This window comes from Oncorhynchus clarkii, chromosome 1, assembly GCF_045791955.1.
Source record: "Oncorhynchus clarkii lewisi isolate Uvic-CL-2024 chromosome 1, UVic_Ocla_1.0, whole genome shotgun sequence".
Taxonomy (NCBI): Eukaryota; Metazoa; Chordata; class Actinopteri; order Salmoniformes; family Salmonidae; genus Oncorhynchus; species Oncorhynchus clarkii.
This window is the reverse complement of record NC_092147.1, coordinates 41,997,289-42,022,816: the sequence shown is the minus strand read 5'-3', so window position 1 is coordinate 42,022,816 and position 25,528 is coordinate 41,997,289. Positions and strand designations below refer to the sequence as shown.

General features: G+C 42.7%; 1 protein-coding gene across 3 annotated transcripts in view; it reads left to right on the top strand.

Moving 5' to 3' along the window:
- LOC139407230 (calcium release activated channel regulator 2Aa) overlaps positions 1-23,801 on the top strand; it is a 29,331-nt gene extending 5,530 nt beyond the window's left edge. The window contains exons 2-18 of one of the 3 annotated variants that reach the window (XM_071150832.1): positions 469-754; positions 4,600-4,711; positions 4,943-5,144; positions 6,350-6,496; positions 7,690-7,780; positions 7,895-7,990; positions 9,121-9,308; positions 9,426-9,497; positions 9,770-9,818; positions 9,994-10,082; positions 10,517-10,874; positions 14,074-14,203; positions 20,095-20,176; positions 20,484-20,598; positions 21,002-21,103; positions 21,605-21,681; positions 22,227-23,801. In XM_071150832.1, the coding sequence (XP_071006933.1) occupies positions 539-754; positions 4,600-4,711; positions 4,943-5,144; positions 6,350-6,496; positions 7,690-7,780; positions 7,895-7,990; positions 9,121-9,308; positions 9,426-9,497; positions 9,770-9,818; positions 9,994-10,082; positions 10,517-10,874; positions 14,074-14,203; positions 20,095-20,176; positions 20,484-20,598; positions 21,002-21,103; positions 21,605-21,681; positions 22,227-22,314 (2,214 nt within the window). In that variant the 5' untranslated portion in view covers positions 469-538 and the 3' untranslated portion in view covers positions 22,315-23,801. Of the gene's footprint in view, positions 1-468; positions 755-4,599; positions 4,712-4,942; positions 5,145-6,349; positions 6,497-7,689; positions 7,991-9,120; positions 9,309-9,425; positions 9,498-9,769; positions 9,819-9,993; positions 10,083-10,516; positions 10,875-14,073; positions 14,204-19,807; positions 19,921-20,094; positions 20,177-20,483; positions 20,599-21,001; positions 21,104-21,604; positions 21,682-22,226 lie in introns of those variants that run through there. The other 2 variants (XM_071150823.1, XR_011634078.1) reach the window with 2 other exon arrangements.
- Positions 23,802-25,528: the final 1,727 nt, after the last annotated feature.

Below are 25,528 nucleotides of genomic sequence, written 5' to 3'. Positions count from 1 at the left end.
AATTGGATCTGTTTGTCTAAACTGTTTATGGGCACTTCTCTTTAGCACCGTTCTTTGTTGATGTGTTCAAAGCAGGCTAACTCTCTCCTTGCTTGTGAGCTATGAATTTTGCATCGCTCCTTCTAGGCTTGTTGTACTGTACGTTTTTTTTTTTAGTTGGCTGCGGTATTAGACTACAAGTCATTATATTGTATTAAGACCTAGGTTATCACCACAAAATGAACAACATAAAATGCTATGTGAAGAAAGACCATAGTCTGACATGTCACACTCCATCATTCAGAGACGGGGTTATTTTGAAGGGATCCATTTTACCTTTTCTCTCTCGCTCAGAGCCTGGGCTTCATCGACTAATTAAAGAGGCGGTTGCTAAGAGATGACAAGCGGTGACATCGCTGCTGAGAGCCTCTGTGCTGCAGCCTGAACCTGCGTCTCTACTCTGGGTCTCTTTTCTCAACCCCTGTCTAGACCTGACTACACCTGACCCATGTGAAGGAGTAGGGGGAGAGGGAGCGAGAGGAGCCACACCACACACGCCATGGCAGCTTTCACCAGTACCCCCAAAGTGAGATCCAGGAGTGCTCCTCGGCACAGAGACTGGGACCAGATCCCGGCCGAGTGTGACTGGAAGGACTGTGAGGCTGGAGGCAACGAGAGATCTACAGGACACAGCACCATGCTGGAAAAGACCCAGGACTTCTTCCAGATCTGTGACATCGAGGACAAAGGCTTCATCACCCACCGGGACATGCAGGTGAGATCACCTACTGTCTATGGGGCTCACTGAGTGTGACCAAACCGTCCCATGGGAGTTATTGAGGATTTTAGTCTACGCCAGCATTATGCATGTTCCCATCCTTAGTACTGTGTATATATTAGTTACCTAGTCATGTATACCCTAGATGTTACTTTTGTCATTATTTCAGAGTAGCACATTTCAAATGATTGACTTTTGATATTGATTGACAGTGCAAGTTGTTGTAGTTGTTTTTTTAACTGTGTTTTGATCCTTCAGAGCAAGAATCAATCATGAGTTGTGGTGGTTTTGTTGGAGTTGCATTCTGTACCATTTGAGGCTTTTCCCACCTGTGGACTGGATGCTTAATTCAGAAGAATAATTCATCTTTCCTGTTAGCCTCTTTACCCTGAGAAACCAGTAAGAATTGGCCCAGCCTAGTCCTAGCATAATTGTTTCCTTTGACCTACTCTGATAGAGAATACATGGTACTCTGTGGATTACTCTGTGGATGCATCCTAACCTATGCACCAGCTCCCATAGCTAATTGTTGTAATTTAGGCTTTTGTCAGGGCATCTGAATGACTGCTGTTGACAATAGCATACAGTGCTTTCGGAAAGGATTCAGACCCCTTGACCTTTCTCCAAATGTTCTTTTACAGCCTTATCCTAAAATTTATTATTTTTAAAATCCTCAGCAATCTACACACAATACACCATAATGACAAAGCGAAAACAGGTTTTTAGAAATGTTAGCAAATTCATTTAAAAAAAAATATATACAGAAATACAGAAATACATAAGTATTCAGACCTTTTGCTATGAAATTGAGCTCAGGTGCATCCTGTTTCCATTGATCATCCTTGATGTTCCTACAACTTGATTGGAGGCCACCTGTGGTAAATTCAATTGATTGGACATGATTTGGAAAGGCACACACCTGTCTATATAAGGTCCCACAGTTGACAGTGCATGTCACAGCAAAAACCAAGTCATGAGGTTGAAGGAATTGTCCGTAGAGCTCACATTGTTGATTGTGTCAGTTTTTGGGAAGGGTACCAACACATTTCTGCAGCATTGACAGTCCTCAAGAATACAGTGCTCTCCATCATTCTTAAATGGAAGAAGTTTGAAACCCCTGCTCTCTTCCTAGATCTGGCCGCCTGGCCAAATCTGGGTAGAAGGGCCTGGGTCAGGGAGGTGACTGGGAACCCATTGGTCACTCTGACAGAGCTCCAGAGTTCATCTGTGGAGATGGGAGAACCTTCCAGAAGGACAACCATCTCTGCAGCACAACCACAAATCAGGCCTTTTTGGTAGAGTGGTGAGACGGAACCCAATCCTCAGTAAAAGGCGCATGACAGCCCGTTTGGAATTTTCCAAAAGGCACCTACAGACTCTGAGACCATGAGAAACAAGATTCTCTGGTCTGATGAAACCAAGATTGAACTCTTTGGCCTGAATGCCAAGCGTCACGTCTGGAGGAAACCTGACACCATCCTTACGGTGAACCATGGTGGTGGCAGCATCATGCTGTGGGGATGTTTTTCAGTGGCAGGGACTGGCAGACATGATCGAGGGAAAGATGAATACAGCAAAGTACAGAGATCTTTGAAAACCTGCTCCAGAGCTCTCAGGACCTTAGCCTGGGGCGAAGGTTCACCTTCCAACAGAACAACGACCGTAAGCACACAGCCAAGACAACGCAAGAGTGGCTTAGGGACAAGTCTCTGAATGTCCTTGAGTGGCCCAGCCAGAGCCCGTACTTGACCACAATCAAACATCTCTGGAGAGACCTGAAAATAGCTGTGCAGTGAAACTCCCCATCCAACCTGACAGAGCTTGAGCGTATCTGCAGAGAAGAATGCGAGAAACTCCCCAAATACAGGTGTGCCAAGCTTGTAGAGTCATACCCAAGAAGACTTGAGGTTGTAATCGCTGCCAAAGGTGATTCAACAAAGTACTGAGTAAACGGTCTGAATACTTGTGAATTTTTCATTAAAAAAATATATACAAATTACCAGACATTTCTAAACCTGATTTTGCTTTGTTAATATGGGGTATTGTATGTAGATTGATACAAATCAATATTAGAATAAGGCTGTAATGTAATAAAATCTGGAAAAAGGGAAGGAGTCATTATGCTAAATAATGCCAAACCTAACAACTGCAACAAATCCTCCATAGACCCTTTGTTAGATTTGGAGACAACAATCCGGTCATTTCACAAGGCTGCATGTGGAGGACAGGGCCTGCGTTTGCTCCATAGAATTAAATGGGACACTTTTATATCTCTGTGGCGTGCTCATTAGAGATGATTCTGAGGACGTAGCCTGTATCTATCTTATTCAGGAGAGCATGTGAAAGAGTGACCGGAACCCACGAGACGTACAGGCAGCAAAGAGCCACACAGAGCCGTGCTTTGTCATACAGCAACTTCATTTGCGTGACTGTGCAGATCCGAACGCTTCTTACATATTCATCGATGGGCAGAGTATTCCTTTGATCGAGCACTTGTGAGCCCACGCCGTGACGAGAGTCTCAATAGAATAGATCCCTTTGATCCGATGTTAATGGAGATATACAAAAAATGTCCCTATACCAACTCCCCGTGTTCATTTATGAGTTGTGAAAGTAATGAATTCAGGCCCAAACATTTTGTTGTTGTAATAACGGCAGTGCATAACTGTGTGCACTCCTGTATAATACATTACAATTGTCTGCGTGAATGTGTTATGCAACTGAAATGCATTTCTGCTGGTCTATCCTCATACGACCTGTGTAGAAATGTATTTCTCTGCCATATGCAAGTTGGTTTTAGATGTAGTCGGGTATTTACGATGCCTGATTAGGCTTACCATGTTTATCCAAAAGGGCAAAGTGGATAAAAAAAGTCATTTGGAAAAGTTATGAACACATCCATTTTTTAAATTAAAAAAATACATTTCATGAATGTTTTCTAGCGACTGCCAGCATTACTGTTTCTGCTGATTGCACAAACAGCCTTACGATGTTTCTCGCACCGTGACCATTAGGGTGGCAGTGGTGTCTCCGGCTGTGATCTCTGTCTGCTGACATAAGGGATGTGTTCAGCACAGATAAGAGAGTTTAACAAGGAGTTCCTACCACAAATTTCACAAGTGATTTCGCTGTAAACATAGACATGCCCAGCTCACAGAGGTGAGGCAGCGGCTTTGGCTTTTCTGCATCGTTGTGGTCTTTACTGCTTATTTTCAGGGTTTCATAGTCTGTTTGCTTTCACACACTGCTTGGCCTTGTCGTGTAAATGGCAGTTTGGGCGAATGCTGACTGTTTGTTTTTGACTTTGGGCAGAAATGTTCATTTCTATAATGTTTTGAGTTTAATCTGAACGAATGAATGTCTCAAGTTTATCAATATAAACGTTTTATGGAGCAGCCTGTCCTAGTTAACGGTTCCTTTGTCATGAACTCACGTTACATCGGTTGTGTGAATGCAAATTATACACTTTATGAACAGGAAGAACATCTGCTCTCCTGTACTTGGGCACATGACCGTCTCTTCTGATGCTGATGATACTGTTGAGTGTGTTCCCAGGTTTTTGTGCTTGGCTGGCAGCTGTTGTACCGTACTGTATTGTTGGTACAGGAGGCTTCTGAGGGATAATGGCTCGCAATAACGTCTGGAATTGAGTGAATGGAATTGCGTGAAACGCATGGAAGCCGTGTGTTTTTTTGAGTTTGATACAATTCCATTTATTCTGTTACTATGAGCATGTTCTCCCCCCAATTACGGTGTCCGTTTTAACGTAAAGACTCTTGAGTCCTTCAGGTCCCCAGTTGTGTCCATGGCACCTGATTTGTGTTGCGTGTCCTGCTCCGCAGCGGCTCCATGGACAGCTGCCCCTTAGTGCAGAGGAGCTGGAGAATGTCTTCGACACCCTGGATTCTGACGGCAACGGATACCTCACCCTGCAGGAGTTCTCCTCAGGGTTCAGTACGTTGATTATGTCCTCTTCTCGCTTTCTACTGTCCAATGTATGTTGGATGTTCAGTGATTTGTTTTGAAAAAGTGATGTAGTTTGATTTGATGCATCTTCCCTTTCTTCATAATAACATGAACTGTGCTAGTGCAAGCAGATTATGCAGCTCTGAGTAGGTACAGATACATAGAAAGAGAGGGAGTAAAGGGTGTTATAAATCATCTCCTGGACTCTTATTTCTCCAGGTGAATTCCTGTTTGGCCGAAGGATCTCTGTAACAGAAGGGATGGGGGAGGCCAGCCCCATTGCCAAGGAAGCCAACCAGGGCCCCCCAGACTCCCTTTACCAGACCCAGTGGGAGGAGAGGCTGATGGGCAGCGAGGACGAGGAAGAGAGGCACTTCTGCATGCTCATGGAGAGCTTGGGCGCCAGCAACGTCTTTGAGGAGTGAGTGTTTGTTTTTGTCTGTGACGTCCATACTATGTGAATCTTTGTCCAACCCTCAATAATGCTCTCAAATGACCAGTCTATTCCTTTAGAAGGATTAGATTGATTGAAGTCAGCTGTGCAAAACAAAAAGCGCTAAATTGCCGCTCCAAAGTAGTGTTAGCCAATCTGTTTCAATCATGCTTGCTTTGATATTTCTCATTCTATAAGCTTAACGAACAAGCATAAAGTCTACAGACATGTTTAAGTAGAAAACAGATGAAATACCTGAGGTCACTGTCGTCTACCCAAAAAACCTCACATTGGAAAAGTTTGTCTAAATTGAGTTGGGTTATTTAACCTTGAACAAATCATTATCGTCACTGACGTTCATGTCTATGGATGTATTCCAGACATTGGTGGGTGTTGGCACCAGTGCTTTTGGCCGTTTGAACTCCAGGCATTCAGAGGAGAGAAACGAGAGAGCCGGGCCTCGTTTAATGCATGACTAGACTCACCTTTAGCAAACAAATGTGGCTCAATAAAAGTAAACGGTAGTAGGTGAGGATGTCAACTTGATAAGTACATCCTATTGACAGTCTGCAAACCTGGGTTAGAACCAGAAAGGAATGCTGACAATTTACATCAGATTTGCTTCAACCTCCGGTGTGTTTTCCTGAAGTTGACACGGCATGTAACTCTACTGTGAGGATCGGAAAGTTTCCATATTTGTATAGGAGTCTTATCAATCAGTCCAAATTTCTATGAACAGAGATCCATCAAACATGCATTGTATGAGATCATTTTCTCAATTGGTCTTTCCACATATTGCCCTGCCAATAAATTACGTAAATAAATGATTCCAGTCATTATCTGAACACTGACGTGAAGACCATGGCACAGACAAAGATTGTGTTTAAACTGTTGTATCAAAATAGCACTATTTTCAACTAATAGGAAATGGGATTTTCTAGGCTAAGATCATCTTGACCAAATGTCAATTTTGCAAGTCAGCACTACTGCAGGCAGCCCACAGCTACCCACTGCCTGCCTGCCAACATTGTTCACTTTGACCTAAAAGTATAATTCAACTTAAAGTATTTTTTTTCTTTCCCCCACACCAAGAAGTACCTCAGTACAGTTGTTCTACACAGAAACCTGAGTACAGACTGTATTCCAGATCTTGTCATTCAGACTAATCTTTGTTCTGACCCCCTTCCCATCAGCCCTGGTGAGGTGCGTAGTCTGTGGGCCCAGCTGAGAAGAGATGAGCCGCATCTCCTGTCCAACTTTGAGGAGTTCCTGGCCAGGGTCACCTTCCAGATCAAAGAGGCCAACCAGGAGAAGAGGGAGATGGAGAGCGCCCTTAAAAGGTAGAAATATCGCCATTCTTCAGGTATTGATACCTATGTAGAATTTAAGAAATTAGTAGCTCACTGTAGCCTGGTCCCAGATCTGTTTGTGCTGTCTTGCCAACTCAAATATTCATTGGCTACATGATACAAACAGATCTGAGACCAGGCTAGCTCAATGTTCCTTTACAGATAACCTCTGCAGGAGTAACACATGGCAAAGTAGCTTGCTGTATATGCTTGCTACGATATGAATGTCATTTAAACCTTTTTTGCATTAGGGCATATATAGAATGATTGTCCCCAGGCATGTTTTTTCTGTGTTTTTCTCCCCCTTTAAAAAAAAAAAGTTTATTACTAAAAGTATAACTTTTTCTGACTGACATATTTGTAGTCCTTAGTTAAGCCTGCTAAATTCCACACATTAAGAGCTAGTGCTGCCTTGGGAAGGGAGAAGTGTTAAAGTTTTACAGTGTGGGTGAAACACTTTTAGTCCACTGTTGGGATGTGCCTAACCTCCCAGCTCCAAAGCAATATTAAGTGCTTGTGAATGTGCTCCCAAAACTCTCACTTTCTCCAAATTGTGACAGACAATGATCATAGCAATTTTACTCAAAGGAATACTACTTGACAATCTCTACCTACTGGTTTATTTTGTCATGTTTCAACTGAGCACAGCTTAGCTTTTGTACCATAGTGGTGCATTACATAGTTACCCATAGCTGAACAACAACCTGTTTTTGAGGCCGTTTCTAAGTGAAAGGAATGCAAATGTTGGATGAGGCTGCTATGGTTGGGTTTTATGACAGGTGGCTCACACTGCAGCTGTTTCAAAACTCGTGACCGTCTTTCTTGCTCTATTCAGAGCTGTAGAGACGCAGGGATTTCAAAAAAATGTTTTTAAGCTGGCCGGAGTGGTCAGGCCTTGAATGGTTAAGTAATTATAGTTATCCTTTTTGGTTTTCAGGTGTGAACTACACTGCAAATAAGTGCATTTATTTCTTTCTGGTACTCATCTGAACCTGTTATTTGTTGCTATGCCTGTTTGGAATGCGTCATACCAGCTTACAGTTGACCTACTGTATGATTTGAAATGGCAGACTGAAAGCTTAACTAAACATTTGATAACACTTGAGTGGCCCATTTTCTTGTGTGCTGCCAAAGCTAGTGGAAAATGCTTTATTAGCATTAACAAGAATTCTACATCCGAACAGAAAAGCAGCAACACATGACGACGAGATCCAGCGCTTATATGAAGAAATGGAGCAGCAAATCAAAAATGAGAAGGACAGGATCCTCCTGCAGGTAAAGGAAGAGATCTCCCACTGCATACGCCTTGTTAGTAACCTCAGTTTTGGGGAAGATCCTCTTGCTCTCTTGTTCTCCCTCCCGCTCTCTCTCTCTCCCCCCCCCCTGCAGGACTCTGAGCGCTTCCTGTCTAGGAGCCAGGACCTAGAGCATCAGCTCTCCAGTAAGGAGCGGGAGCTGGAGCAGATCTTCCAGAAACAGAGGCGGGTGAGTCAGGACACGAATGATGAGTCCTTGATGATCACAGGCTGATGGGTAGATTTGCACTGTGCAAAACGTATTATTTTAGATTTTAAATCTAATTTTGGTGACCGACTTGTCACCAGGTGTTATTATTAGTAGACTCTAAGAGTTGTTGCTGAGTGTCTGTCTGCAGCATATTCTTTAATGGAAACTCAGAGAGGATCATGTGTAACCATCACACTCTCACAAACAGAACACCGCTAAAGCTTTTAAGACTAATTTGTCCATTGGAAATTAGTCTCATTTTTAATTTTTTTAGGGGTGGAGATTAGCTTTAATATTAGATTGTGGCTTTCATCAATGTAATTGTCTGCATCATTTCCACTGTATTATTTTCCCCTATCTCCCCTAACTGGAGTAAACTAATTGGCAACAATTAGTCTTACCAGTACTTCTTCATTTGCTTTACAAAGGGGAATAAGGCCTTAGTTCCTACTGTACCCAAGTCACCAAGGCTTTCTCTGAGGTACCTGAGCGCCTCTTAACTGTCTCATATCTGTAATTCACATTTCATGTTCCTCTCTGCCGACCATGGAAATAGAATGGCAGAACATTGACTTTAATGGGAATGTCTGTTCTAGAGATTCTATTTCTATGCTGCCAACACAGTCTGTAAAGGAGGCATCCAGACCCTATGCTGGCTAGCCTCATCGCAGTGTCGCTCAATTTAAAACATCTATTGTTTTAGATCTCCTGTTGGAGCACTTTGGCTTATATATGTAGAATGATAGTAGTGTTTGAGGCTACAGTCAAGACAGCAGCCTTATGAGTGTCTTCACACAGCCCCTGGATTTAATGGATGCGTGTGGGTCAGACCAGGCTGGCAGATATCACTTGTTTCATCTTTTCCATTCATCAATGCTCGGTGTATCGTAGCAATCACACAATAGAGACTGATTGCTAAGGACGATCAGGCTATGATTGTTACTGCATAGTAGTGTCTGGGAAATTGTGTTTTAAAAGCTGCATATGATCAGATGAAAGTGCGTTTTGTAGGGCGTCTGCTTTTGGCCGTAGTGTTTTTGTGTGTTGTCCCCTCTGCCATTCTCCTCTGTATGACTGTGGCCCCTATCCCCTGTGTCCCCCTCCCCCAGTTGGAGTGTCAGTGTCGGGAGCTTCACAGCGAGCAGCACGTGACCAAGGTGGAGAATGTGAAGCTGAAGCAGACCAATGAGGATCTGGCCCAAGAGCTGGAGCACACCAGTCAGGAGCTGAGCCTGGCCCAGGAGCAGCTGGGCCTCCTGCAGGAGCAGTCGTCACGCCTGCACAATGAGAGGGAGAGGTAAGTCTGCTTGTTTGTGGCTGGCTGTCTGGTCGGCTAGCTGACTGTCTGGGATCCTGATTGGGTCTCCTTGTGAGTCCACAGTACACGAATATGTGGATTTGTTTTCCAACACAGGGAAATGTACCAGGTCACAGAGGGATTGCAGAGAGAGCGAGCAAGCCTGCTGAAACAACTTGACTTGCTGAGGTAAGAGTGGAGACAGACAGACGCACACTAGGAGAGAGGCAATGGGTTATATCAGTCCAGGGGTCACTGTTCTCCAAATCAATGAGCAAATAGCATACTGTACAATAGTGTACAATGTCATTTTCACTACAAACCAAGGCCACGCATCCATCGAGTAGATAGCAAAGCATATAGCATTGACCTCAGGCAAACTCCTCAAAGCGCTTTCTCACTTGTTCTTAGAAAACGTTTATTTTTTGCAATGAACCCATTCCTTGTTATATTGTCTCCAGGGAAATGAACAAACACTTACGAGATGAACGAGATATGTCCTCGTATCAAGTAAGTATTCGCATGCATTTTTTCATTGTCCATTTGTGAAATCCCATGTCTGTCTGCTCTGTTTGATAGATCCAATCCTAAAAATGTGATTCCTGGAAAAAGCATGGAACCTAAAAAAATTTTTTTAATCAAATCCAATTGCAATCAAACTGTAGATTTTACATTTGTTTTGCAGAAACTGAGGAATACTGTTGAAAATCCTGCTCGGAACCCGAGGCCTGGATCAAATACTCTGAATCCCTTTGACAAAAAGGCCTTTAAATGGTACACCGTTTGCTCTGAAATGCTTTTAATACAAATTGAGTGAATACTGTCTGATTCAGTTGTGGAGGCCTTAATTTATACTAATGTTCAATTCACCTACAATACACACTTCAGTATGACTGACTGTAGCTTGAGTAGTTATTAATGGTGAATGATTCATATTTTCTAAGTAGATGGCATTACTCAAAGTAGAACAAAGCACGTGACACAGAATGCAAATGTAGGACAGAAAGCTGTTCAATAGGGCTGCAGTTGTAACTCTGTGCAGAACATGTCCGTACTGTATTTACATTGTTCTGAATATGCAAATGCTTATATAAATATGCGAGTCGCTTCACATTCTACAGCCATACCTTTATGTTCCAAAAAAAAAAGCAATTGTCAGCCAATTCACATTTGTCCCTCCAATTACCATCTCATCCCTGTCTCTCCAGTGAGGAAGAGGTAGGGCTCCCCCACTCTAAGAAGAAGAGCCCGGGGGGAGTGAATGGCTACAGCCTGGAGGATGTGGTAGCCTCCAAACCCCCCCACATACCCCTACAGAGGATAATCTCCATAGAGGAGGATCACCTACCCCAGCTCTTGCAGGATGACTACCATGCCCAGCTCTGTGAGTGGAGCGAGGAGGCGGAGGAAGACGGGGAGGAGGAAGAACACATAGAGCTGCAGATGAACTCAATATATCCTCCAAGTTCTCTTCCGACTAGGGAGCAGCAGCCAGCTGACACCAGAGAGTCAGAGACGCCTACATCCCCCAGGGGCCAGCCTGTCGGCAAGGAGACTGTGGTGAACGTAAGACTTATGCTCAGAGACGAGGTTGATTGGTCATAATGTGGACAGGCTTTGTTTTTACTCTGATCAATAGACAATGAGAAGGTGTCAGTTGGCCTAGTAATCTTCCCTTTAAAAGAACCTTGCCTTCCTCTTCAGTCCTTCTGGGTTGTTTGTAGGTCAGTGTGTTTTTGTTGGTTCTCCTGACCCCGTATAGAGAGGGGTGAAGGTGGATGTACAGCACAATGTGTTTTCAAAGTCCTGTTTTTCTGTCTGAGCAGACCTGAGATAGAACAGCGGTCACAGGGTTGGGTTTTTCACTTTGAGTGACTTGACCCCACAGTTACCCTGGCAACAGGTTTAGCTACTTGTGTTGAATGAATGTTTCAGGAGGTCATGATTTAATGTCATCTAGGAACTTACTCTATATACAGTGCATTTGGAAAGTATTCAGACCCCTTGACTTTTTCCACATTTTGTTAAGTTAGCCTTATTCTAAAATGGATTAAATTGTCCGCCCCCCCCCCCCCAAAAAAAAAAAAATCTACACACAAAACCTGTTTTTGCTTTGTCATTATGGGGTATTCAGACATTTTTGCTAAACTTAAATCACATTTACATAAATATTCAGACCCTTTACTCAGTACTTTGTTGAAGCACAATTGCCAGCGATTACAGCCTAGAGTCTTCTTGACGCTACAAACTTGGCTCAACTGTATTTGGGGCGTGTCTCCCATTCTCCGCAGATCCTCTCAAGCTCCCGAAGCCACTCCTGCGTTGTCTTGGCTGTGTGCTTAGAGTCGTTATTCTGTTGGAAGGTGAACCTTCACCCCAGTCTGAGAACCTACTCCAGAGCGATCAGGACTTCATCAAGGTTCTCTGTAATTTGCTCCGTTCATCTTCCCCTCGATCCTGACTGGTCTCCCAGTCCCTGACGCTGAAAAACCTTACCACAGCATGATGCTGCCACCATGCTTCACTTTAGGGATGGTGCCAGGCTTCTTCCAGATGTGACACTTGGCATTCCGACCAAAGAGTTCAATCGTGGTTTCATCAGACCAGAGAATTTCGTTTCTCATGGTCAGAGTCCTTTAGGTGCCTTTTGGCAAACTCCATGCGGGCTGTTATGTGCCTTTTACTGAGGAATGGCTTCCGTCTGGAAACTCTACCATAAAGACCTGATTGGTGGAGTGCTGCAGAGATGATTGTCCTTCTGGAAGGTTATCCCATCTCCACAGAGGACCTCTGGAGCTCTGTCAGTGACCATCGGGTTCTTGGTCACCTCCCTGACCTAGGCCCTTCTCCCCTAATTGCAAAGTTTGGCCGGGTGGCCAGCTCTAGGAAGGGTCTTGGTGGTTCCAAACTTCCATTTAAGAATGTGTTTAATGCTGCAGATGTTTTTTTTTAGACCCTTCCCCAGATCTGTGCCTCGACACAATCCTGTCTCGGAGCTCTACGGACAATTCCTTTGACCTCATGGCTTTGTTTTTGCTCTGATATGCACTGTCAACTGTGGGACCTTATAGAGACGGGTATGTGCCTTTCCAAATCATGTCCAATCAATTGAATTGACCACAGGTGGACTCCAATCAAGTTGTAGAAACATATCAAGGATGATCAATGGAAACAGGATGCACCAGAGCTCAATTTTGAGTCTCATAGCAAAGGATCTGAATACTTATGTAAACAAGATATTTCTGTTTTCCATTTTTTATAAATTTGCTAAAATTTTGAATAACCTGTTTTTGTTTTGTCGTTATAGGGTATTATGTGTAGATTGAGGAAAACCATTAATTGAATACATTTTAGAATGAGGCTAACATGTATACAGTGGGGCAAAAAAGTATTTAGTCAGCCACCAATTGTGCAAGTTCTCCCACTTAAAAAGATGAGAGGCCTGTAATGTTCATCATAGGTACACTTCAACTATGACAGAGAAAATGAGAGAGGAAAAAAAACAGAAAATCAGATTGTAGGATTTTTTATGAATTTATTTGCAAATTATGGTGGAAGATATTATGGTTATTGACCAAATACTTATCTCAATACTTTGTTAAATACCCTTTGTTGGCAATGACAGAGGTCAAACGTTTTCTGTAAGTCTTCACAAGGTTTTCACACACTGTTGCTGGTATTTTGGCCCATTCCTCCATGCAGATCTCCTCTAGAGCAGTGATGTTTTGGGGCTGTTGCTGGGCAACATGGACTTTCAACTCCCTCCAAAGATTTTCTATGGGGTTGAGATCTGGAGACTGGCTAGGCCACTCCAGGACCTTGAAATGCTTCTTACGAAGCCACTCCTTCGTTGCCTGGGCGGTGTGTTTGGGATCATTGTCATGCTGAAAGACCCAGCCACGTTTCATCTTCAATGCCCTTGCTGATGGAAGGAGGTTCACTCAAAATCTCACGATACATGGCCCCATTCATTCTTTCCTTTACACGGATCAGTCGTCCTGGTCCCTTTGCAGAAAAACGGCCCCAAAGCATGATGTTTCCACCCCATGCTTTACAGTAGGTATGGTGTTCTTTGGATGCAACTCAGCATTCTTTGTCCTCCAAACACGACGAGTTGAGTTTTTACCAAAAAGTTATATTTTGGTTTCATCTGACCATATGACATTCTCCCAATCTTCTTCTGGATCATCCAAATGCTCTCTAGCAAACTTCAGACGGGCCTGGACATGTACTGGCTTAAGCAGGGGGACACGTCTGGCACTGCAGGATTTGAGTCCCTGGCGGCGTAGTGTGTTACTGATGGTAGGCTTTGTTACTTTGGTCCCAGCTCTCTGCAGGTCATTCACTAGGTCCCCCCGTGTGGTTCTGGGATTTTTGCTCACCGTTCTTGTGATTATTTTGACCCCACGGGGTGAGATCTTACGTGGAGCCCCAGATCGAGGGAGATTATCAGTGGTCTTGTATGTCTTCCATTTCCTAATAATTGCTCCCACAGTTGATTTCTTCAAATCAAGCTGCTTACCTATTGCAGATTCAGTCTTCCCAGCCTGGTGCAGGTCTACAATTTTGTTTCTGGTGTCCTATGAAATGTCATCGTTTTAGTATACCCTCCCAGCATATGTCGACTTGGATAGCCGCAATCTGAAATATCTTGCTTATTACTTGAGGAAAAGTTAACCTAAGCACAAAAGGGAGTATGGCAAAATGCAATGAAACTTCTAGAATGACCTCTTCCCTCTGCTTTATCTCTCTGTGTTGTTTCCAGGAGGTTGCAGCACCACCCCCAGACCGCCTGTTTAAGATCGTGCTGGTAGGGAACTCTAGCGTGGGGAAGACCTCCCTCCTCATGAGGTTCTGTGACGACTGCTTCTACCCAGGCACCTCTGCCACCGTGGGTGAGTAGTGGCTGGCCTCTCCAGGGTTCCTTTTCTACAGCAGAGCAGGATTTTCATTAGGCACCAACGGAACAAAGCGGACGAAAACCCGGGAGGAACTACCTGGACTTAAGAATAAGAATCTCTAGTTTTATGTTGCAAACTGTTTTGATACGGTGTGGTTATAATCAACATGACCCAGGGCAGGGCAGAGCTGAGCCCACAGACATGTGGCTGGCTGACCTCACCCTCCCTCTCACACCTCATACTGGCTTTGCTCATTAAGCTCTTTTAAATGCTGATTGCTTACACTGTGGAAGGCCAACTGTTGTTGATTTTGCACTACATAGGCAACAGCCTAAGCGGATAAACCATATTGTGGTACTGTTGTATTGACTGACTTGCAGTGACACAGACCATAACTCAGTGGTTCTTAACCTGGGTTCGATCGAACCCCAGGGGTTCGGTGAGTCAGTCTCAGGGGTTCGGCGGAGGTCAAGACACACATCCGACTCATATGATTCGTGATGACACGCCCCGCTTGGCCATCATTGGCTGCAGGTGATCACGCTACATCGCTTGGCCTATCTGTGCTGCAGGGAATTTGGTGCGCTCAGTAGTTGACTTGTGACTGTCGTGATGGTACGTCTTGTGATTTCGTTCTTAATATTTGAATCCCTTCATACTTACTATGTCGAGTAAAAAAAGAAAGTGGTCGGACGAATATGTACAATATGGATTCACATGTATAACGGAACGTGATGGGAGTCAGCGTCCTAACTGCATGATTTGCAATGCCAAGTTGAGCAATTCTAGTCTAGCACCGGCAAAACTAAGAGAACACTTCCTTAAGCTGCATGGAGATGGAAAATACAAGAACACAACGCTTGCTGAATTCAAGGTGAAGAGAGCCAGATTCGATGAAAATGCTACTCTGCCTGTTCTCGGCTTTGTACCCATCAACAAACCGATCCTCACAGCATCGTACGAAGTTGCTTACCTGATCGCAAAGCAGGGCAAACCACACACCATTGATGAAACACTCATAAAACCAGCTGTGTTGAAGATGGCGAATATCATGCTGGGAAAAGAGGCTGAAGTTAAATTATCCCAAATTCCTCTTTCAAATGACACCATCAGCGACAGAATAGAGGACGTGAGCAAAGACATCTTGGCTCAAGTAGTTGTAGATCTGATTTCAAGCCTGGCAAATTTCAGCCTTCAACTCGACGAGAACACAGACGTTTCCAATCTAAGCCAGTTTGCTGTATTCGTGCGCTATGTGAAAGACGACGTGATAAAGGAAGATTTTATTTTGTAAGCCTCTTACAACAACAACTAAGGCAGCCGATGTGAAAAAACTTGTGGATGACTTCTTCAAAAACAATCTTTCGTGGGATATGGTTTCGGCAGTTTGTTCGGACAGAGCTCCAGTCATGCTGGGAAGAAAGTCTGGTTTTGGTGCGCTAGTGAAAGCCGATGCACCACACATCATGGTTACGCATTGTATTCTGCACAGACATGCGTTGGCAACAAAAACCTTGCCTCCAAAACTGGTAGAAGTATTACAAATTGTAGTGGAATGCGTGAACTATGTGCGAACTAGTGCTCTGAGGCACCGCATCTTCAGTGAGCTGTGTAAAGAAATGGGCTCTGAATTCGAGGTACTTCTGTACCATTCTAACGTTCGGTAGTTAACCCTGGGACCGGTGCTGAATCGTGTTTTTGCCGTGCGTGTGGAATTAGCCCTGTTTTTGCAAGAGCACCAACATTGTCATGCAGATTGCTTCAAAAATTCTGAGTTCATTCTCATTTTAGCGTACATGGCTGATATCTTCGCAGCTCTCAATCATCTCAATCAAAAGATGCAGGGCGGTGGAGTCAACATCATCGAAGCGGAGGAAAACCGGAAGGCTTTTCAAAAAAAGCTACCGTTATGGAAACGACGAACAGAGAACGATAACTTCGCAAACTTTCCCCTGCTGGACGACTGTGTAAGTAAGATCGAAGATGTATCTGGAATCGGAGACATTTCTGTACCCGCGGAACTGAAGCAAGCAATTGCCACGCACTTAGATGAGCTTGCAAAGTCTCTCGACGGATACTTCCCTGCAAGAGAGTAATATCCAGCATGGGTGAGACAGCCATTCACGTTTAGTGTTGAGACAACAGATACCTCGATGAAATCAACAAATGGTAGTACCCTGTTATTGCTAAGAAAGCTCTGGAGATGTTCATGCCGTTTGTTACAACATATCTTTGCGAGCAATCCTTTTCGAGGATGCTGGACATAAAAACAAAGAAAAGGAACAGACTTTGTTGTGAAAATGACATGAGTGGCACTTGCCAAGGTGAAGCCGCGCATTTCTGAACTGGTCTCTGAAAGGCAACAGCAGAAGTCACCCTGATTTGCAGTAAATATTCATTATTATGTTTTTGTGTGAAAATCATGTTTTGATGATTTTGTTCTTTGAACACAGTGATGTTGATGCACGGTTCATTTTGTGCACCAGTAAAATATATACCTATGTTTTGAATTTGAAAAATCATATTTTAGTTTTCCAATTAAGAAGGGTTCGGTGAATGCGCATATGAAACTGGTGGGGTTCAGTACCTCCAACAAGGTTAAGAACCACTGGCCATAACTGGATACTTCCAATTGGCCTTTCTGTTGTACAGTAGATTTTTACACACCCAAACCTAGTTTGTTCTTTGACTGACTGCGAGAATACTGAATTATTCAGAATCCTAGTACGAACAGCTCCAGAACTCTAATCTCCTCTCTATTTAGACCCTGTTTGGAAGCACACAAAAATGATTTGATTCTGAAAATAGTCATTTTTAGGAGAGAGTCAGATGGATTTTGAATTGTATGGTCCCTCTAGAACACATATGTCAGAGTCAAGGCCCGCGGGCCACATCCGGCCCGCAAGAAGGTTTTTTACGGCCCCTGGGATGATCTTGATTTATTATTAGAACCGGCCCGCAGCAAGCCGGCAGCCCGCAGATCTTTTACACGCACCAATACTACATTTCCCACAATGCAAAGGTGACGCACCGAGCAGTAGGCTGCTTCATTTCAATATTTATTGGCACAGCAGTCGTCAGCATCACAGTAAAATTAACTTTCAGATACCCATCAAAAATGGCAAAACGGAAGGTGGATACTGAGAACCGGGGGTTTCAAACAAGGTGGGAGTCGGAGTATATGTTCACGAAGGTAGCTGGAAAACCTGTGTGTCTTCTGTGTGGAGAAAGTGTGGCGGTACTGAAAGAGTATAATCTGAGACGACATTATGAAACGAAACACGCGGACAAAAACAAGAATATGGACATGGAACAAAGGCTACAAAAGGCAGAGGAATTAAAACGAGGCCTCAAATCTCGACAGGCTCTGTTCAAAAAAGCCAAATCACAAGGCCAGGCTGCTGTCAAGGCCAGTTTTATTTTGGCAGAAGAGATCGCTAAATCAGCCCGGCCATTTACGGAGGGGGATTTCATCAAAAACTGCATGATTAAAGTTTGTGACGAAGTTTGCCCAGAAAAAAGGCAACTCTTTTTAAATGTGAGTCTGAGCAGAAACACCATTGCCGAGAGAGTAGACCAGTTGTCCATCAATCTAAAAGAGCAGCTTGTGAAAAAGGGAAAAGATTTTATTGCATATTCCTTGGCTGTGGATGAGAGCACCGACATTTCTGACATTGCCCAGTTGTCAATTTTCATCCGCGGAGTGGACTCCAACCTAAGCGTGACAGAGGAGTTTTTGGCTTTACGTCCTATGCATGGCACAACTACGGGGCATGATTTGTATGAAGAGGTGTCAAGATGTGTAAATGAGATGGAGCTGCCTTGGGAAAAACTCGTGGGTTTGACAACCGACGGAGCACCTGCGATGTGTGGACACAGGAGCGGACTGGTGGCGAAGATACGGGAAAAGATGCAAGAGGAAAACGCGACAGGTGAGCTGACAGCTTATCATTGTATCATACACCAGGAAGCGTTGTGCGGTAAAGCCTTGAAAATGGAGCATGTAATGAGCATCATCACGCGCACAGTTAACTTTATCAGAGCCAAAGGTTTGAATCACCGCCAGTTCAAGGCATTTCTGACGGAGTTAGAAACGGAGCATGGTGATTTGCCTTATCACACAGAGGTGCGATGGCTAAGCCAGGGAAAGGTGCTTCAAAGATGTTTCGAGCTTCGTGAGGAGATTTGTCTGTTCTTGGACAGCAAAGGGAAAGACACAACACAACTCCGAGACGAAATGTTTCTGTGTGAAATGGCTTTTCTGTGTGACATTACGAGTCATCTGAATGCAATAAACTTGCAGCTGCAGGGTCGGGATCGTGTCATCTCTGATATGTACAGTACAGTGAAGGCATTTAAAACCAAACTGACTCTGTGGGAGACGCAGATGCGGAAAGAAAATTTGAGCCACTTTCCCAGCTGCCAGACCATGAAAGAGAAGCTCTCTACCAGTGCGTTCCCGAGCACACAGTTGGCTGATAAAATAGGTATGCTTGCCGCTGACTTTCGACGCCGATTTGCTGACTTTGAAGCACAAAAAAGCAGGTTGGAACTGCTCGGTAACCCATTTGCTGTTGACGTGGAAAGCTCACCACCAAACCTCCAAATGGAGTTGATTGACCTCCAATGCAATGATGCACTGAGGGCAAAATATGCGGCAGTGGGTGCTGCGGAGTTCGCCCGTTTCCTCCCCGGCACAATGCCCCAGCTGCGCATCCAGGCTGCTCAAACGTTGTCTATGTTTGGCAGCACATACCTGTGTGAACAACTGTTTTCTTTGATGAACCTGAACAAAACATCACACAGAAGTCGACTTACTGCTGAACACCTCCACTCAATTCTGAGGATTTCTTCAGCTCAGAGCCTTACCCCGAACATTGATGAACTTGTGGAAAAGATGGGACACCACCAAGTATCACCCTCAACCTCAAACAAGTGAACATTACTGTGCAATCACATATTTAGAGTTTTTACTCAGTTCAAGTTTAAAAGTTAAAATTTAATATTTGTTTTCACTGCATGTTACTTCTCCTTAAACAAAGTGTTGTTTTTGATTAATAGATTTTTGCACTTTATTTTTTTGTATTTCAATCCAATTATATTTTAAAAATATTTCAGTTGAGTGGATGATAGAAAATTGCTATTATTGTTTTTTCTTTGAAGTAAATTTAGCCCACTTTTGCTAAAATAGAAAATATAGTCTACTGATGGTGCCTTGAATACCGGTTTCTTTCATTTAATGTTCATGTTATGGGGATATTTATATAAAGGAAATTTGTCTTTTGTGTCTGTTGAAAATTAAAGATTACTGACAGAGCCATAAGAAAATATTGCTTTATTTATCTGATCATATTGTAATATATTTGTTAGGTTTTCAGTAGGTTCAATTAGGTTCACTAGACTATATGCGTCATTTAAAAATTTTTCAATGAACATTCGAACAGTCCGGCCCTCGTCTTGTAGCTGATTTTTTTATTTGGCCCTCCGTCCATTTGACTTTGACACCCCTGCTCTAGAACAATGGGCAATATACTCTCAACTCTCATTGATGCAATCATTGACAAAAAAACATGTTTCTCCTTTTCTATTTGAGCACAGGGGACAAATATTGTTGATTGCAACCATCGATGGGAGTAACATTTCAAAAACTCAGAGAAGGACATATCCTTTTGAAGTTCCTTGTTCTACCAGAGTTTGCCCGGAAATCAATTGTTGGTTCCTTTCATCATTGTTCAACCTTTTCTATTTTGCTACAAACCCAGCACTTCTACAAATAATACTGACAGAAAATGACAAGAAAAAATATAATTGGAAGGAAAAATCTAGTAAATTACTTGGATGACTTAAATCAGAGGAATATTATCTTGTCCATCCTGCATCAACAGGCATAGACTACAGTGTGAAAACGATAACGGTGGACAACAGCCAGGTGGCGCTGCAGATGTGGGATACAGCAGGACAGGAGAGGTGGGAGCTTGACCATAATAAGTGAATTTAAACACATTCAACTTTTTACCTCAGCAGCTTTTGTTTTGCTACATGCAGTTATGCTGTATGGCACATTGCTGATGTCAGTGAAGTGAAATATTACTGCAGTGCTTTTTCTTTTTTTTTACAGTATTTTCTAATGAGACCATGTTGCACATGACACTTGAAAATAGTATCTAATGAGACAACATTTTTAGTATAAGATCAAATTCCATAATTATTTTGTTATGCTTGAGGATAAGGTACAAATGGGGGAGTTCTCAGTTTTCCTTCACCACCCCTTCAGGTATCGCAGCATCACCAAGCAGTTCTTCCGCAAGGCTGACGGTGTGGTAGTCATGTATGACATCACTGATGAGCAGAGCTTCACTGCGGTGAGACAGTGGCTGACCAGTGTACAGGTAAGACGAGCCCAAGCACTTCACTGCTCACCTCTGAAATAGCAGGCCGACACATACAAGCTCAGAGAAATGTAGATCATACGGAGAGCCTCCTTCTGCTCAATAGCACATTCAATGTAGGCTTACAGAACATTTTATATACAATATCAGATCAAATGCACTAATTATTGTAATTCTTACTGGATATTTGTAAAGCGGCACGATACAAGTTACCATTCATTATCGTTACGGATTGTGTGTCATGTACTACCGTTATTTGTCCGTGACCTTTCTCAGTGTAACACTGATGTTAAAAACCTGCAACGCTGAATGCTGCTCACCCACTGGGTATCTGAAAGAGACCGCTGAGGTTCTAGCCCTAATGGAGTGCATCAGTGCCCAACATCTCCATCTCTCTTAACAGGAGGGGGCCGGCGAGGATATTCCCATCATGCTGCTGGGAAATAAAACGGACAAGGAGAGCGAGCGGGAGGTTCAGACGAGAGTAGGCGAAAAATTGGCCAAGGTCTGTCTATCGGCAATTCCCTGGGCGTTGTCTTCAACCCACAGGCTTCTCAGTGCCCACAGCCACAAAGTAGTAGGCCATCTTCTCACTGAATAAGAAAAAGCAACACAATTCGTTTTTTAATTTTTTTTTAACAATGTGTGTGTGTGGGCCTTAAAGATCTAGGAGTTGTTTTTTGACTTCTATCATCCCTCAATAATTTTGTATATTTGTATATTCCATTTTTTTCCCCTTTGGGTCTGTAGTTTCTATGGTGATAGATAATTGCTAAGTGCCTTAGATCAGTCGAGCAGCTCTTATTTTTCATTTTGCGCCAATGGCCGTTAGTCCAGACAATGATTACCTTTAATGTTACTAAACAGGCCTGAGTAGGAGGCTGTGTGGAAGAGGAGAGCATGATCGACCTACTACAGCCAGTTCCAATCAGAGCACTCTACTGTACATCCCATTGACTTCCCGGTCTTTCATTTGCTAATGACAGTTATGAAATCTCCTTTGCAGGACTGCCAGTTGATTTTCTATGAGTGCAGTGCTTGCTCTGGACAAAACGTTGTACACTCTCTGGTACATTTGGCAAGGTGAGTTAAGTTGAGCGCTGTGTGGGATTCTGCCCAGCGTTTTAACAGGACATACGTCTTACCACTTCCACGTCTTAACACGACTGTTTGTCATTTCAATGTTGGCCATTAGCAAGGCTATACGAAGGGAAAGCAAGCTTAAAACACTGTCAGGCCAAAAATGTAATAACTGTCTCTGCTTGGGCTTCATCCAAGCTAGGCTTTATGTGGTTTGCAGTGAAATCTGACACTCACTTTAGGCCAAATGTGTTGGTGTGTCTGGAGGTACAAAAAACTCTGTGTTGATATTAACAAGTACAGGGAAAGAAAGGCAAACAATGACCAATCCGTATCATTCCTAAATACACACATAATAAACAACTTTATCCTAGCAGTTAATGCTCCCAACTTCAATAATAGTATCGGAATCTAATGTTGTGACATTTCTTTAGTCAAGTCTATTGCACTGTAATTTATGTTGGGTTCTCACACTCAGTAATAAACAATTAACCTACAGTATGTGACTTTGGCTAATGTTTGAGTAAAATCTCTTCTGTGTCCCATAGAATTCTGAAAGAGCAGGAGGACAGAGAGAAAGAGAAGACGGTCCAACTGGTAAACGGCTCTTCACATAAGAAGAGGTCCTGCTGCTAGCAACAAGAAGGCTACTAGCTAGCTTCTATCTTCTCAACACACAAGGTGATGGTGAACACCTGTTTCTTGAATCTGTGGTTTTAAAAAAAAAACACGTCTTTGAGGGGGTAAAAAAATAAAAAATAAACATGTCTTAGCATTTCACACGATGAAAGGGCCAGGGTAGGTGCTGACACTGCCATACATGGATAATGACATTTTTAAAAAGAGTCTTGCACTACAATAATAAAATATAGATTTTCCTAATGACAACTTATTTTTAATGAAAATGTATTTTCAACTAGCTAAGTCAAAACCAGTAACTATACTACTTTTATATTTAATTCAGTACAGTTTACACTGTCTGACAAATGTACTGAAAAAATAAAAGTAAACCTTGTTAATAGTTGGGTTAGGTTTCGTGAAATCTGAATTTCGTTCAGGACCAATTTAACATTTTCCAATAGTAGAGAAGGGTTATAACATTTGTCAGATCATCTCAGATCAATTTGATGAATAGATTAGCCTATCCCTCAAATGTAATAAGGTTTACTGTGTTGTATATGTAATGTCGGGACGATTTACCAGTAGTCAACTACAGATGTGGGATCCTATTTGACCAGTATTGTCGCAGCACAATAATCCTGCAGCAACAGGATTTGAACGTTTAGTCCATTAACTTTTCTGCCGACGTAATGTTGCTAGATTAGGCTACATGATTAGGCTACATGAAAAGTGCAATACTGTTAATATAATGTGAGTTTTTAGTGAATCTGTCAATTCTGGGGCACAGAAATTCTCAGCAACAGCAGTGATCAAGTGAAGATCCTACATCTGTACGTGTCTAGAAAGTCTAATTGGCAGCTTCTCCTTTTACACAAATGTTTGTTTTACACTTTGCATTGACAGTGGAAGGTAGTAAAGCTCTGACATACTATACCTCTCTCAAAGCGTTTGCATATAAACCGTCACCACTATTTTGCTTTTTTATGTAATTGGCACAGTGTTATTTCTATGAATGAGTTCTGTTGTACTGTAGTTTGCTTAGTTTTGCCAAGAGATTTGCCTTCTCTTAGAAGTATTTGTTTGTGGGTGCACTAAAACAGTTCTTCTAATAATTCTATAAGAATGTATATTGTGCCAAGTATCCTTGAACAAATGTTCCATTTGAAATCTAACACATTGCAATGTATGCCTTCACTGTACCTGTAAAGTACCGATAGATGCGTATGAGAGACTGGAGGTATCTTTAGATACGTACTGTACTGTATGTATGTTCTGTGATGTTGAAGGATACTGAGATTGTAATTTGGAGCCCTCCGGTATAGAGTATTCCTTATGTATTTGACAGTGTGCCATAGCGCCATGACTACTCTAAATGAACCAATTCAGTTGCATTTGCGCCACGCTACTGGGCCTGTGTTCTTGCACAATAATGTATGTGAAAATGTAAATAGAAAAAATGTTGTATGGTTTCTCTGAATAATAAACAGATATTGTATATTTCAGTGATCTTTTAAATGAAATAATCTAACAAATTAAAACACCACTTCCTTGAAGTAGGAAAGTGGATGCAATTGTGAAACTTGAATTTCAGATGCCACCTAGTGGACAATGTTGATCTTGAGCGATAACTTTTATTTAACTGTTACATGACGGGAGGTAAAATTTAACAATACAATACAAAGCTTGAATAGAACTATTTTTCAACTCAGAATTGTCATACCAAATTAACACACACAGCACAATTTCAGTAGCTGACATGAAATGGGCAACCATGTTGTTTTAGTACTTGGTGTAAATAACCAACTGAATGCCATGAGGGGTAAACTGGAATAACACTAGTCGTGTTAGATCTGCTAAAGGCCAAACCTTAAAGTTAGCTTAAATCACTGACTTAATTCCAAAGACAACAGTGCATGCTACTGAAAATGATTAAATGGATTCTATTGAAGTTAGAAAGACTAACTACTTTTGCTTTTGATCCAGTATCAACTTGTTAATCTACAGGTTTAGTTTATTATTCATCTACTGTGTGTATAGCACAGCGTCTACAATAGAATACTATACAAATCTATGCTCTCACAAGTAAGCGCTCAACATGAAACTGAACATAGTCGGACACTTTACTGAACAGATTGTACATCCATCAAATGTGACTCATTACTGGCCACTGGTCTATTCAAACATGGCATGTCCTATATCTTCTGAACAGTCATAAGTGCTGTGCTGATGAGCTTCACAGAAAGGCATGGGAGAGCGAGGGGACTGGGAGTGAGGATCTTGTCTGCGTAAAGGAAGAATGGTGTAAACGCACGTGTCAAACTCATTCCACGGACGTCTGCCGGTTTTCGCTCCACCTTTTCTATTTGAGGGATGAATTAAGGTCACTAGTTAGTAGAGAACTCCCCTCACCTGGTTGTCTAGGTCTTAATTGAACGGAAAAACCAAAAACCTGCAGACACTCGGCCCTCTGTGGAAAGAGTTTGACACCTCTGGTGTAACAGTACTACAGTTGGACTGGAGGACACCTCCAGTTGTTGCCTTGGAGACGACCTTAGTAAGAGCACAGGTCAAGGGAAGGAGCTGCTGTCAACTGACGTGCCGAGCAGAGAGGCCAGAATGAACACTTTGCTACTATTCTAAGGACGGGACTAACTGATGAGATCTGCGAGGCTCTGAGGACAGGCCAGTCGCAGAGCCGAGATCAGTGGAGCCAGAGGAAATAATGGTAACGATGTGAGGCCCCACCCACTGAATGCTGGGAGCGATCTCAATTGCATAATCCTCGCGTCCTCTCTCCTCGTCTGCATCTCAAAACCCAGTGGAGCTGGTCAGAGGGACGGGACCTCTGGCTTTCTCATCCAATGGGTTTTGAGGAGGCGAGGCAAGAAGACATGAGAATTATGGAATTAAGATCTTCCCCTGGTGTGGCTTCAGTGTCTCCATATCAACCATTTTACAGAATTTAAGAGATCATGGTTATTGTTGAAAATTGTGATTACCTAATTACAGTGGGGCAAAAAAGTATTTAGTCAGCCACCAATTGTGCAAGTTCTCCCACTTAAAAAGATGAGAGGCCTATAATGTTCATCATAGGTACACTTCAACTATGACAGACAAAATGAGGAAAATAATCCAGAAAATCACATTTGTAGGATTTTTAATGAATTTATTTGCAAATGATGGTGGAAAATAAGTATTTGGTCACCTACAAACAAGCAAGATTTCTGGC